The sequence below is a fragment of the Pelophylax lessonae genome, assembly GCF_965119305.1.
Source record: "Pelophylax lessonae genome assembly, chromosome: 7".
Lineage (NCBI taxonomy): Eukaryota > Metazoa > Chordata > Amphibia > Anura > Ranidae > Pelophylax > Pelophylax lessonae.
This window is the reverse complement of record NC_138774.1, coordinates 48,125,127-48,140,806: the sequence shown is the minus strand read 5'-3', so window position 1 is coordinate 48,140,806 and position 15,680 is coordinate 48,125,127. Positions and strand designations below refer to the sequence as shown.

Genomic DNA, 15,680 nt, shown 5'->3' with positions numbered 1-15,680 from the left:
AGTGCAGAAAACTGCATATAGGTTGCAGACTGCTGCACAGAAAAAATCTGCACGTGATACCAGTGTTGATGTCACGTGATACCAGTGTCTTTGTTTTTTCATTTGAATTTGTCTGTCTATGGTTTTTATGATGCATATTTCTGTTTGGGGATCTTTTAGAACATGCAAACTTAATAAATTGAAAACATTTTAAGAATATATTAGTCGATTTTTGCCTTAGTAGGAGAACAAGTTGCCCTTCATAATCCCACAAAATAGAGAAATACTTTTTGTAGATTTAATCAGGGTGATGGCAACTACAGTACACCCTTGGTTTGAGGAGCTTTTTCTTTAGTCTAACCTCATCCCTAGTTACTATCACATAAGAAGGAATTGTGCTTCCTTATTGGGGTGATGATGTTAGAGGGGGCAGAGATTTTAATTTTGTCACACAAGGCCATAAATGCAGGATCCTAAGCAGAGATGTATAGTAACTAAGTAGAACTACTTCACTACTGTACTTAAGTACCGAAAGGCGGTATCTGTACTTTCCTAGAGTAGAATTTTTTTTCTCCTACTTCCACTTTTACTTCACTACATCTTTTTGATGATTTCAATACTTCTACTCCGATATTTTTTTTTGTGCTGTATAGTTACTCGTTACAATTTTAAAAATTACCACTGCCAGAACAGTAGATGGCAGGTTTCATGAAGCTCAAAAAAATGTGTATAATGTCATGTGTACTTTTGACTTTTGACTTCTTTCTTTAATAACTTTAACTTTAATAAACTTTTGACTTCTTTCTTTAATAACTACATAACACAGTACTTGTACTTTTACTTTCAGTACTTGAGTAGCAATTTTTTTTTTAAAAACTACTGGTACTTTTACTTTCAGTACTTGAGTAGCAAATTTTTTTAAAAAAACTACTTGCAATACTTAAGTACAAAAAAAGTTGAATACTTTAGTACTTCTACTCAAGTCACTTTTTGATCAAGCACTTCCACTTCTACTCAAGTCACTTTTTGATCGAGCACTTGTACTTTTACTCAAATATGGTTTTTGAGTACTTTATACAACTCTGATCCTAATTCTACCCCAGATCTGACTGGAAGTCATTAATGCGGGGTAAAAAGTTGGTGTTCTCTTGGAATGAGAGCTTTCTGTAAAGTGGGGTCAGTGGTCCTTTGGACAATTTTATTTGCTTGCTAGATGTAGCACCCTCCTGCCAGGCTGCTAGGTTTTTAGGTTAGGCAAATTTAGTTTTACTCTCCTGTAACCAGCAGAGCTCTGTGTGTAATTGTTTCTCTGTGCTCTACAGGCTGCTAGTCTGCCCCCCCACCCCCCTGGATTCTGGAGCTTTCCAGAACATAGTGGGTAGAAGGGTCAGGTAGGAAGCCTAAATTGTTATGCAGCCCCAGCCTATCCCTGGAGAGGTGTGTCCAGGCAGTGGCTGCATGGTGTATATATAGTTTGGAGCCCAGAGCCCAGGGTTCTTGTCCAGGAGGAGAAGTTTCCAGCCAAGGAGGGCTGCTTACCCTCCTGGCTGTATTGCTTAAGGTCCATCTTGCTCATCATGATCCCAGACATTGCTGAGAGGGTCTGCTCAACCACAAACCCCAAATAAGGGTGCCACTGAAGACCTTCCTTTGGAGTACACAGGGAGAGACTGTCTTCTGGAATTAGAGTTGCATTCTATACTGGAAGGACACTGTGAGGACTGACCCACAGGGGGTGATAATTTCAGTGACTGTTTTTTATCGCCCCTACTGCTCAAAGTACAGGGCTTGCTTGGCCTAGGACAGTGGTCCTCAACCCTGGCCTACAGGGCCCACTAACAGGCCAGGTTTGCAAGATAACTGAAATACATCCCAGGTGATATAATTTGCTGCTCAGTGATTGCAGTACTCTAATCTGCATCTCCCCAAGGTAATACTTAAAATCTGGCCTGTTAGTGGGCCCTAAGGACCGGAGTTGAGGACCACTGGCCTAGGACATTGCTATAGGTGCTCCAGTGCTGTCCACTTAATGCCCCATTGCTTAAGGCAACCTTTTTCAACCAGGGTGCCTTATGGGTTCTTCAGGGGTGCCTTGGCAAAATGCCTAAAATTTGCCTCAAATAGCCCAAAAAATGTGTACAAACCAGTGGATGGGAAAAGCATGCTTCTCTATTACACAAAGTCACAGGTTTTCATTGTGCAACATTACATCCTTTGGCACTTTGTAGGCCAGCTGCCAGCGTTCCAACAACTGCTGATGTCATTGGTTGATAAGGAGGACATTGGGCTACTCCACAGCATCCTTTTTGACCTCCCTGCCCCCATCTGTCAGCAATGGGGTCACGTTAGCTGCATGGGGAAGATAAATTGAGGAAGAAGAAATGCTGGAATACTAGATATTAGGAGTGTTCAAAAGTGTATTTGCTTTAAAAGAGTAAATCACCTCTAATGTTGGGTGTCCTAAGTGTGGGGATGCTGCTGCAATGTAAAACTAATAGTTCAGATTTCTACATTTTAGAAAGGGGTGACTTGAGACTGTGCAGAATTTTTACTTGCAATAATTTTTATTGGAATAGTCAACAAGAACAGGTAACAATACAAAAGTGAAACAAAAAAGCGACATAATATCCATTGTTAAATGCAAAATAAATGGTCCACACAGGAGAGGAACAAAAGAAAAAAACAAAGAAAAAAAAGTAGCGAGACATGGGTCCCCAAATGTCATATGTATATGGCATAATAATTAGGGAACAAATATAGGAAAAATGAAAGGAGAATTGGTTGCCCACTCTTGTATGTTGAGTCCCTTGAGCAGTATTTGGTGCATGTAAAACAGAACTTATAGAGGGAAACCCCTAAAATTGGATAACAAAGCCCAATTCAAGGACCTGTAGTAAGATAGGATATCGGTAGTTCAAGGAATCCAGTAGAGATGGAGAAAGAAGCCTAAGAAGAAAAGAAGAGGTGTGAAACAAGGAGAGGGGAGAGGACAGGTACCGGAGTAGGAAGTAAGCGGATACATAACATCATATTACAATGGTATATGGAGATATGAACACCAAGGTTCCCAGATTATCTCAAATTCTTCCTGTTTTGCTAGGAAGATACTGTCAAGCTTTTTCTGAGCCATGATCCAGGAGATTTCGCGTGTCGTCGCCATTAAGGAGACCGAGGGTAGTTTCCATGCACGCGCCAAAGTTATTTTAGCGCCCAGCAGTATGAAATGTATCAATTTCAGGAGAGATTTTGGGCCCTTCACCGGACTGCTGTGTAGCAAAGTGATTTCCGGTGTTTTAGGTATTGCTAGACCAGTAACCCTGCACATCAATCTGAATACTTTATTCCAAAACCCCCTGATACGTGGGCATTCCCACCAAATGTGGACGAGGGTGCCCTGGTGCAGGGCTGCTGTTAGAAATCGCGGGGCCCCATACAGACTACTTGGCAGGGCCCCCCCAATATTAAAGATATATTTAGCTAAAATTACAACAAAATCACTATTATCAGACACAAATATAACATAACTCGCATAATTCCTGCTAAATCTAAAAAAAAAAAAAACTATATTAAATAAAAAAGAAGATGAGATGAGAAAAATATACAGGCTGGGCAGTTGGAGCTCAGTGATCAGAGAGACAGAGAGAGAGAAACAAAGTTACAATTTACAAATAAACTCCTGAGCAGAGATAAGTGCTGGGAGGGGGGGCCCACACAGGGAGGGGGATTAGTGAGGGACGACTGTCTCTTTCTCAACAGATAAAAGCTGATAGCAGGGAGAGGGACAGATCAGATTCAGGTGCTGGAGGAAGATTTCTGTATTTGTTGTCCATCACTAATCCCCCTCTCTGTGTGGGCCCCCCCTGTGTGCTCGGGCCCCCTACAAGAGGGCTGGTGGTCCCCCCCTATCAGCGGCACTGCCCTGGTGTCCACAATTGCGGAAGACTGTGCAGAATTTTAAAGGTGCCTTGAAAGAAAAAAGGTTGAGAGACACTGGCTTAAAGAGGTTGTACACCCTACCTATAGACTTTTGCCTATAGGCAAGTCTATAATAAGGCTTACCTGTTGGTACTGTAAATATCTCCTAAACTTGCACCATTTTAGAGATATTTACTTTTCATGCAGCCAATGACGTCATCGGCACTTGCGCTCTGAAGGAACGGCCATCCGTGCCATTCCTTCAGAGCCCTGTGCTGTGAACAGCAGGAGTGATGCCATTGCGCCTCCGGTCAATCAGATGGTCGGAGGACCCAAACCAGAAAGAAGGACGGCTGAAAATGTCTGCTGTGTTACGGTGAGCAGGTGGCACTAGTGGGGGGCTTCGTTCTAAGGTAAGTATTTCATAATGAGCTAGTATGTGATGCTTACTAGCTCATTATGCCTTTGTCTTTCAGGTTTTTTTTTTTTTCTGAGGTTTACAACCTCTTTAAGGCACTGTTCAGCAGAGCTACTACAGGAACGAGTGTCCTGATTGTTCCAGTTAGTAATGTTAAGTATCCCACAGTTCCCATGACCCTACTAGAGTTGCTACAGCAATAAATTATAAAAAGGCAACCCTTATGGAGTGCATTTTCTGAGTCAGTGTGTGTGAAGATGCTATTTGCAGAGGTGGGGGACTTGAGTCACATGACTTGACTTAAGTCAGACTTAAGTCACCAGTTTGAGGACTTGAGACTTGCTTGACTAAAATTAATAAAAGACTCGACTTGACGTTGACTTGGTATTCATGACTTGAGACTTGACTTTGACTTGAGACATATGACTCAAAATGTCTTTACTTTTTTAAGTTATTAAATATTTGCATTTTCTCAAGATGTGTTAAAGCAAAATGAATGTGCTGTTATGTTTCTGACACCACCGTCACTTAAAACACCTCAGTGTGTTCTGATTTTTAGGACACTGGCTGTTTAGCAATGGAAATACTTAACATGTTTTTAGTGACTGTGGTGTTAAAACATGACCGGACAAAGGATTTTGAGCTGTTTGGGCATTCAAAGTGTTTCTTTAACCACTTTAGCCCCGGAGGATTTGGCTGCTCAATGACCAGGCCCTATTTTGCGATTCGACACTGGGTGACTTTAAGGGACAATTACGCGGTCCTGCAACGCTGCATCCATACAAAATTGATGTCCTTTTTTTTCCCCACAAACAGAGCTTTCTTTTGGTGGCATTTGATCACCTGTGCGATTTTTATTTTTTGCGCTATAAACAAGTGGATGTGGTGTACCTAGATTTTGCTAAGGCGTTTGATACAGTTCCCCATAAGCGCTTAATTTATAAATTAAGGTCTGCAGGTATCGACAGCAGGGTTTGCTCTTGGATACGGAACTGGCTAAAAGGGCGTGTCCAAAGGGTGGTAATAAACAGCGCGTACTCAGACTGGTCTGAGGTAGTAAGCGGGGTCCCCCAAGGCTCAGTCCTTGGACCAACCTTGTTCAATTTATTCATAAACAGCATTGAGGACGTGATCAGTAGTTCAATATCAGTTTTTGCAGATGACACAAAATTAGGCAGGACAATAACAGCACAGCATGAAGCAGATATCCTACAGAATGACCTGGACAAAATAACGGAGTGGGCAAAGACATGGCAAATGAGGTTTAACATGGAGAAATGTAAGGTTTTACACTTGGGGACTAGAAACATAAAAGCACAATACACGGTAGGAGGGGAACCCTTGGGAGAATCAAAAATGGAGAAGGATCTGGGAGTCTTGGTTGATGATAGATTAGGCAACAGCATGCAATGTCAAGCGGCAGCTGCCAAGGCTAGCAGAATATTAGCATGCATAAAGAAAGGGATGTATTCCAGAGATAAGACTATAATCCTTCCACTTTATAAAACTCTGGTCCGACCTCATCTGGAGTATTCTGTCCAGTTCTGGTCGCCAGTCCTCAGGAGGGATGTGTTGGAGCTGGAGAGAGTCCAGAGAAGGGCAACTAAACTAATTAGGGGATTGGAGGACCTTGATTATGAGGAGCGTCTGCAATCGCTTGATTTATTCTCCCTGGAGAAGAGACGCCTGAGGGGGGACATGATAGCAATTTTTAAATATCTAAATGGGGATCTAGGCTTAGAAAAAAAGCTGTTCAGTCGAAGGGATTGCATGAGAACTAGGGGGCATACAATGCGATTAGAGGAGAAGCGTTTTAACCTCAGGCAACGTGGGGGGTTCTTTACTGTTAGGGCTACAAGATTGTGGAATTCTCTACCACATGAGGTGGTTTCTGCGGGAAGTATGGTGGCTTTCAAAAGACTCTTAGACGTACATCTCAAGGATCAGAACATTCAGGGGTATGCAAGATGATTACAGCCACACACACCTACACAGGTTGAACTGGATGGACTTTTGTCTTTATTCAACCTCACCAACTATGTAACAAAAAAAGAGCGACAATTCTGAAAAAATAACAATATTTTTCACATTTTTTTTATATGAAATTCTCAAAAAAAATGTAAAAATCAAATTTTTTTAACATCTTAGGCCAATTTGTTTTCTGCTAGATATTTTTGGTAAAAAAAAAATCGCAATAAACGTATTTTGATTGGTTTGCACAAAAGTTATTGCGTTTACTAGCTACGGGAAAGATTTATGTCATTTTTATAGTTTTTTCTTTTTACTAGTAATGGCGACGGTCTGCAATTTTTTTTTTTTTTTTGCGGGACTGCGACATTGCGGCGGACAGCTCGGACCCCTGACTGACATTTTTGACACTTTTGGGGGTACCAGTGACATTACTACAGTAATCAGTGCTAAAAATATGCACTGTTACTGTAAAAATGACACTGGCAGGGAAGGGGTTAACATTACTGGTGATCAAGGGGTTAAGTGTGTCCCTAGGGGCGTGATTCTAACTGTCAGGGGGCGTGGCTTGTGAAGTAATCACAGAGACATGCGATCCTATACAGCAGGATCACATAGCCTCTGTGAATACTTCAGTGAGAATGACAGACGGTTGTGTTTACATCAGCCGTCTGTCTTTCTCCCTCTGCTGCAGGAGATTGTGAGTGACCGGCGGCCATCGGAGCCGCCGGTCACATTCCCTGGCTCCCCAGGGAACGAGCGGGGGCAGGCGCGCGCTCGCCCCCTAGAGTCTTCTGAGCAGGGACTTGATTTGACTTGCTTGCTTTTCACCACAGTAACTTGGGACTTGCTTGAGACTTGAAGGTTAAGACTTGCTTGTGACTTGCACATGTGTGACTTACTCCCATGTCTGGCTATTTGTCTGGCTGTTGCATTAGCAGTAATAGAACCTGTTAAAAGCTTGCCCCCCCCCCCCCCCCCCCGTAATCGAGAGTAGTGCTACACAAAGTTTATCAGTTTAGCTACCAGAGTAGATTGCATCCCTTGCCTTTAAGCCTCTAGTCCTACCATTATATTCCCTGTCAAACTTCCAATGAAAATGTTTAGATATTTCCACCTCTTGGATTACTGTTGTCACAAAAGCATTTTTTTTGTGTGTAAGACAAAGGGAACTTTTATGATAAAACCAAGTGCATTGAAGTATAAATGTCCATGGCAAGGAATCGATGTGAAAAAAAAAAAAAAACAGAATCTTCTTGTGAGTCTACATTTTAAATAAATGAAAAGCTAAGATTGTCCAGCAGACAAAAACTGCATTTGTTTAAAGTCACTGATGTCTGTATAACTACAATTACATATAAATGTTGGTTGTAAGTATTAGGCGACGTCAGTCAGGACAGAAATTGTCAGTCAACCTTACTTAACACCAGATTATGTTCCTTGGCTTAAAGCAGAACTAACCCTAAAGTGTATCCAACACCGAAAAAAAAAAAAAAAATAAAACTATATATCGTAGCCTACCAGTCCTTAAGCGTGGGGGCTGCATTAATTTTTATTTTTTCTGAATTGATTTTCATTATTTTAACCCGACGATCCTTCTGTTACCACAATTCCCATCCTAGGGTGACAATGCTCACACATCCTACTGTATCTGTGGAGGAGCAGCGTTATCACCCTAGGCTGATCTCCTGACTTGGACTACAAACACCTCCTTCTCTCATCTCCATTACATAGGGAGTTATATTTTTACAAAAGGTAGATCTGAAGACTTCTATTTCTGGCAGGAACCAAAGTTATATTTTCTGTAAAATACACAAATATGCAATTACCACATCAATGGATTGGTGAGCCGAATTAATTGTATAAAATAAAAATATTATTGCTAAAAATATGCACTGTTACTGTACTAATGACAATGGCAGGGAAGGGGTTAACACTAGGGGCGATCAAAGGGTTAAATGTGTCCCTAGGGGGTGCTTTCTAACTGTGGAGGGGATGGGCTTATGGAATGAACACGGACCTGTGTTCCTAAATAGGAGGAATACAGGAGCCTTGCTGACAGAACAGTGGTCTGCTGTGTTTACAATGGCAGACCGCCGTTCTGTCTTCACGGGGAGCGATCGCGGGTGCCCGGCGGCAATCGTGGTCACCAGCCCTGCAGATCAGCTTCCCAACCGGGTGCGTCATTTTGCGGGAACCTGCTGACCTGCCGCCGTATATATTTGGCGGCTGGTCAGCAAGTGGTCAAAGTAGTTGTAAAGGCAGAAGATTTTTTTATCTTAAAGTATAACTACAGGCAAAACTTTTTTTGGATGGAGAGGAGAGGGGTTAGAACGCTTGTCAGCTGTCTGTGCCTCAATAGGATGTTTCACCATCTCTATTTGTCCTGTTTACCATTATCATTGAAAGTCAAAGTAAAAACAATTCCCCAAATTTTGGGTTGCCCCCAGAAAAGTAATAGGGGGGGGGGATCTTTCAATGGGGACACTAGTTCTGGTGACCTGGGGTTCTCCAAGGAATTCCCTTAATTTGCAGGAATTTCCGCTAACTTTCTGTTTGGTTATGGGACAGGAAGTGATGGAAAATCTCAGCAATAGGACAAAGATGGCGATTAAAAAAAATCATACAGGGGTTATAACCCGACCTTGCTTTATCCAAAATGAAAAAAAAAAAATAAAGTTTTGCCTACAGTTCTACTTTAATGCATTCTATGCATTAAGATAAAAAGCCTTCTATGTGCAGCAGCCCCCCTAATACTTACCAGAGCCCATCTAGATCTAGCGATGTTGCAGGAGTGAGATAGCAGCACAGTGCCATTGGCTCCCACTGCTGTCAACCAAAGCCAGTGAGCCAATGAGGAGAGGGGGTGGGGTGGGACCATGGCTCCATGTCTGAATGGACACAGAGCTGCAGCTCGGCTCGGGTGTCCCCATAGCAAGCTGCTTGCTGTGGGGGCACTCAACAGGAGGGAGGGGCCAGGAGAGCTGAAGAGGGACCCAAAAAGAGGAGGATCCGGGCTGCTCTGTGTAAAAAAGTATAACATGTTTGTTATTTTTAACAAAAAAAAAAAAACTGAGACTTTAGTATCATTTTAGGTTCCTATATATTTGTTATTAAATTTTTAAGTAATCACATTTTGTAAAAGGATGCATTAAAGCAGAGGTAAAGAAACCATGATGGAGAAGGGGAATAACCCTAACCACTTCCCTCCTTACCCAGTCCCTACCCTTTTCTTCTCCATTCTGTTGAATTCCACCCTATGTAATCTCCACTATACTAATTTACTATTTTACTGTTTTATTCTCTGTCTATTTAGGTTTTCCAGGGATTACAAATAATATAATCTTTCAAATTCATTCACATAATGTATTTCGTCATATCAGCCTTGTAATCCATAACCATGATTCCTTTGGGACCCCAGACAGAAAACCAGGCTGGACAACCAATTTAAGTCAGCCAGGTGAAAATGTTGTACAGAAGCCAAATATAGGGTCCTTTCACACAGGCGTTCTCTCCGGTGTACTCCACTTTGCAAAGTGGGGGATCGAATCTGCTAATCCCCGCTGAGCAGGCAGATGACAGGTCTGTCTCTGGTCACTGTGCTGAGACAGACCTGTCAGAGTCCCGCTCTCCTCTATGGGGAGATTGGATGAAAACGGACATCCGATCCTCCAGACGGATGGAAAATAGGGTTACCATCCATCTGGAATTTACGGACCGGATTGGATCGAATAGCAGCGCGTGTCAGTGAACATGTCACCACTGACATCCGCTGCTCTATAGGGGTAAATAGAGCGTCCGATCAGGCGGACCTGATCAGAAAGCCAGTGTGAAAGGAGCCATTGATGCCTTGATGTTGATATCTAACAAATGTATAATAATATTAATGTCTTTCAAATCAAGAAAAGTATATTACCTTATACCTCATACTTTCTGTATCCTGTTCCCTTGAATTCTGTATTTTGAAAACCTTATTATAATAAACTTTAACTTAAAGAGGAAGTAAACCCTCCTCTGCAACTTTTACCTATAGGTAAGCCTATGATAAGGCTTACCTATAGGTACTGTAAATATCTCCTAAACTTGTGACATCACTGGCGCATGCGCTCTGAAGGAACGGCTGCTGGTGCTGTTCCTTCAGAGCCCTGTGCCGTGACCGTCGGCTCCCGCCCGCATGTACCGGAGGGATGTAATCGCGGGTCCAGCCAATCAGATGGCCAGATGCTGCGATCCCGGAAGACGGGCGACTGAACATGTCGCCCGTCATACAGGTAAGCGGGTGGCACGGCGGGGGCTCGTTCTAAGGTAAGTATTTCATAATGAGCTAGTATGTGATGCATACTAGCTCATTATGTGTTTCTCTTTCAGGTTGGGAAAAAAAAAATATTTAATGAGTTTACAACCTCTTTAAGTATAACTAAAGACAAAACCTTTTGTTTTTGTATAGGATGTAGATGAATTAGAACACCAGTTTTTATTGCTGTCTGTGCCCCCATTAGGGAGATTCACCTTCTATTTGTCCTGTTTACTATTATCACCTAAAAGTGAATGAAAATGCCAAATCTTATCACCAGGACAGTAGTAGCAGATATTAGTACTGGTGACAACCAGAGATTCCTTCAACTGGAGGGATTTCTTTACATTTCCAGTTTAGCTATGGGACAGGAAGTGAAAGGAAATCTCCCCAATGCGACACAGAAGGCAAAAAAAAATGTAGTTTACTAAAGCATCATGTATTATGTATCATGACCTGATGCCTATTTGTTTTTTACTTATTTTTGGAAGGTTTTTTTTTTCACTTTTTCTCATCTTTTTTTGCACCTCAGTGCTGCTGATCTTTTTAAAACACTTCGGAGTTAATTTACTAAAACTACATGCTGCAAAATCTGGTGCAGCTCTGCATAGAAACCAGTCAGCTTCTAGGATTTTGTTTGTCAATTGAACATGTTGAAGTTAGAAGCTGACTGACTACCATGCACAGCGGCACCAGATTTTGAGTGCACCAATTTTAGTAAATCCCCCCCTTCTTGTCTACATGCACGCAATCAAGCAGCAGTTGCACGTCATTGTTTCCTGCTGGTGATCATCTGCACAATGACTTTCTCCATAGTTTCCAGTGAAATCACATGTGAAGTGTGACAATGCTGGACAGAGGCAGACAGGTTCCTGAACAAGGGCCGTCATTGCAAGATCCATAGGTACTCTTATGGAAAGATGGCACCAGTGCAGGGTTAAAATGCCGGGAGGGCTTTCATGGACGTTCTCGCGGCGCCTGCGGGGTGCCGGGCCCAGGGGGCACACAGGCAGCGTGCTCTGTGATCGCCGAGTCCTTGGGACTCGGCTGATCACAGAGCAGGGTAAAGGGCCAATCACAGCGGGCTCTTTACCATGTGATCAGCTGTCAGCCAAGAAAAAAGTGAAGAAAAGAAGAAAGCTGGTAAGCAGCTTCTGTTAGAGGGACTTCGGTCCCCTTAGTGCCCACCAGTGCTGCTAATCAGTGTCCCCCAGTGCTGCTAATCATTGCCCAACAGTGCCATCTATCAGTGCCCATCAGTTCCGCCTATCAGTGTCACCTCTCCATGCTGCCTATCAGTGCCACCTATCAGTGCCCATCAGTGTCATCCATCAGTGTCATCCATCAGTGCATCCTTAACAGTGCCTCCTGATCAGTGCTCACCAGTGACACCTCATCAGTGCCCATTAGTGAAACCTATCAGTGCTGCCTCACTAGTGCCCATCAGTGCAGCCTATCAGTGCCCATCATTGCAGCCTATCAGTGCCATTGGTGCTGCCTCACTAGTGCCCATCAGTGCAGCCTATCAGTGCCCATCAGTGTTTGCAAAAATTTATAACAAAATCTGAAAAACATTTTGTTTTTGTTCTTTTCAAAAATGTTTTTGTTCGCTTAGCAAAAAATAAAAATTAAATACAACCAAAAGAAAGCTCTATTTGTGTGGAAAAAAAATGGGTACAGTGTTGCATGACCGCGCAATTGTCATTCAAAGTGCGAAAGCGCTAAAAAGATGAAAATTGACCTGGGCAGGAAGAAGGTGTAAGGGCCCAATAAGCAAGTGATTTATTGAAGCTGCACTATTAGCGCCCTTGCACATAGCCATAATTAGCAGCTCGTGGCCATACAGTGTAAAATATGGCTGTAGTTGTTATACCCAGGAGTCACAGCTGCAGCATATTTTTGCCTATAGGAATGTATTACAGAAAGCGCTGTGGGCATGTTTTCATAACTGTACGCTATAAATTGCAGCTTCGTGCAAGAGCTCTTATGGAGGTTGAACATTACTTTTTGAAATTCCATTAACATGTTAAAGTATTGGGAAAGCCAAAACTTTTTTTTTCTTAGGCTTTAGTAGAATAGGAAATTATACTTCTTTTTTGTGTCCAATTACTAATTTTGAAATATTAGATTTTAAATTATTTGGAAATTAAAAATGAAAAAGGTTTTGGTTTGACATACACTTTAATCATACAAGATTTTATTTTTGGGGTTCACATCTACTTTAAGGACTCTAATAATTATAATAATCATTATTTACAGGTGACAACCAGCATTACAATTTAAAGTGATCATCTTACCTGTGTAAGCGGTAACAGCAAATAAGAGAAGAATCAGTGATGAAGATAGTAGTAAGTATTTCTTCATCATACAGATGTTGCTTCCTGCTCTACCTGCTGTGTGTCTCCTTCGTTCTGCGGAATAGTTGGGTTAGCCTCAGGCTGGATTGGAAGTGATATAGCTCTAACAAGCCAGCTCTTTTGAACAGATGTAGGTGTGTCGCCAGCTTCTAGACACTGCCAAGTAAAATATTCTTACTAAATAGAAAGTTAATATACGGCGCTCTGGATTATCCCCAGTGGGCTCAGAAGAGATGCCATTGTCTACAGAGTATTAATTACATTCTTGAGTAATAAAGAACACAAGCCTGTACTTCATCCATGACAAACTAAAATGAAATACACCTGCCAAGCACTTCTGCAGTTGCATACCTAATATTCCCAATAAACCCTGTGCAAATTGCACAATGCCATACAGAGATGTCTAGTGTGCATAAGGTTAAAGTGTATGTATAGATTCAAGTTTGCTTTTTCTTCTTTTTGTTTAATTAGATTGTTTTTACTGTACACTTTCTGGCATGTATTTACACCTGTTATTGGCACTTTACAATTATTACAAAATGGAACCTCAATAATTGGCATATCTTAATCATACAGGACAGGACACTGAGTATTCATAGCCACTAGTTTATGGGCTTGTACCTTCAGGTGATTGGACACTGGCAAAGCTTTAGAGGACACGACCCCTGGGTGCCTCTATAACCCTTGTCCTCTTCTGAGTCCTTCGATTTTTTGCTAGTGTCCTACACTGATGGACCTCTTCTCTTATGAAGGAATCACTCTTAGCTAGTGTTGGGCAAACTGTTAGACCCATGCATGAGTTCGGGCTGAACATTTGCCTGTTTGGCTGTCTGTCGAACACCCGAATGTGCAGGTTGTTCGCCCCGCCGAACACTCTGCACTGCATTGCGCACTACATGTGATTAGGCTAAATGTTGCCCAATTAGGGCACAGTGTAAGCTAGTTGTTAAGGAATGGCGATGGGAAGGTGGCCGCGGCGTCCTTAACAACTGATGAGTCATCAGCTGTCAATGGGTTTCCCTGCTGACAGCTGAAGAAAAAAAATAAAAGTGGCAGTTACCAGGTTCTTTGGCTCTGGTATATATTTTAGGAAAACCTCATGCCAAAATTAAATAAAAAACAATGTCCCCCCCCCCCCCCGCAAAAAAAAAAAATATTTTCCTGTGAACCTGCTGCTATATACTGCCAGTATGCTCTGCAGTCCAGGTACCTGTGAGGGGGTAAGATTGGAGTTTATTGGGAGGGCCGAGTCCACCTCCTTGGTGTCAGCGAGCAGGTCTAAAAGGGTATCAGCCTCCTCAGGCTCTGGCCTGCTGCAGACTGGCAGGGCATAGGCCGTGTGCTCATGATGGGGTTTAATCATGTTCACATGGAAGGCCTTCTGCCGTCTACTCCCCTCTCCCAGCCTGACTAGGTAAGTGACATTATTCAGATGCTAGGTGATGGTGTACGGGCCTTCCCATGCTGCTTGGAGTTTGTTCTGCTGCAGGGGAAGCAGAACATACACCTGCTGACCAACGTTGAATGTCCGTTCCCTAGCCTTATGGTCATACCAATGTTTCTGCTTGGTCTGGGCCTGGGTCATGTTTTCCCGTACAATTCCCACCAGCGTCTCCATTTTGTCTCGGAATTTTAGGACGTAATCCACAACAGAGATTTCTGGGTCAGCAATTTTGCCCTCCCAGGTCTCACGGATTAGGTCCAGGGGCCCTCTTACCCTCCGCCCATACAGAAGTTCAAACGGCGAAAAGCTTGTGGACTCCTGGGGCACCTCTCTGTAAGCAAACAGCAGATGAGGCAGATATCGTTCCCAGTCCTTCCCTTGTGACTCCACAAAGGTGCGCAACATTTGTTTTAGGGTCCCATTGAAACGCTCACACAAGCCATTGGTTTGGGGATTATAAGGACTGGCCATGATATGCGCCATCTGTATTTTCTGACAGAGAGCTTGAATCAAGTCAGACACAAACTGAGGGCCTTGATCGCTAATGAGCTTGGCTGGAAACCCCACTCTGGTGAAGATCCCCAGCAGAGCATCAGCGACCTTATCTGCTCCGAGGAAGGAGAGAGCCACAGCCTCTGGATAACGCCTCTGGCATAATCGACAACTGTCAGTATATAACGTTTGCCTGAACTGCTAGGAATGGCTAGGGGCCCAATGATATCCACTGCCACCCTCTTAGAAGGTTCGTCAATCACAGGCAAAGGTTGTAGTGGGGCCCTGTGTACCTCTCCTGCCTTGCCAACTCGCTGGCAGACAGCACAGGACCGACAGTAGTCAGCTATGTCAGCGAACATGGTAGGCCAATAAAAGGTATGTATTAACCTTCCCCTTGTCTTAGTGGTCCCCAAGTGCCCTGCTAGGGGGATCTCATGAGCCACTTTCAGCAATTGTCCCTTAATTGACTGGGTACAACAAGCTGCCTTCTACCTAGGTTACACTTGTCTTTTCCTGCAGGAAAACCCTCTCTGTACAGTTTCCCTTTGAGCCAGTAGACCTTCTGTTTGTCATTCTCTGCAGGGGGGCAATCAGCTACACTCCTCAGCTGCTCTAGTGTTTGGTCTGTCTGCAGTGCTGTTTCAAAGGCGGAACCACAAGTCCCAGCCAGCAGTCCTGTGGCAAACATGGACAGCTGCTGAGGCTCAACAGAAGTGGAGTCCACTGGGTCAGAACAAGGAGAGGGCACAGCGACCTCCTCCTGCTGTTCTGCGACCAGGGCCTGCATCTCCGCCGCCTTTGCCACACTGC

At 43.2% G+C, this 15,680-nt stretch overlaps 1 protein-coding gene across 1 annotated transcript in view; it reads right to left on the bottom strand.

Moving 5' to 3' along the window:
• Window positions 1-13,060, bottom strand: part of LOC309559718 (major histocompatibility complex class I-related gene protein-like) — a 36,278-nt gene extending 23,218 nt beyond the window's left edge. Inside the window, exon 1 of the mRNA XM_082263134.1 lies at window positions 12,872-13,060. Coding sequence (XP_082119260.1) covers window positions 12,872-12,941 — 70 coding nt within the window. The 5' untranslated portion in view covers window positions 12,942-13,060. The remainder of the gene's footprint in view (window positions 1-12,871) is intronic.
• Window positions 13,061-15,680: the final 2,620 nt, after the last annotated feature.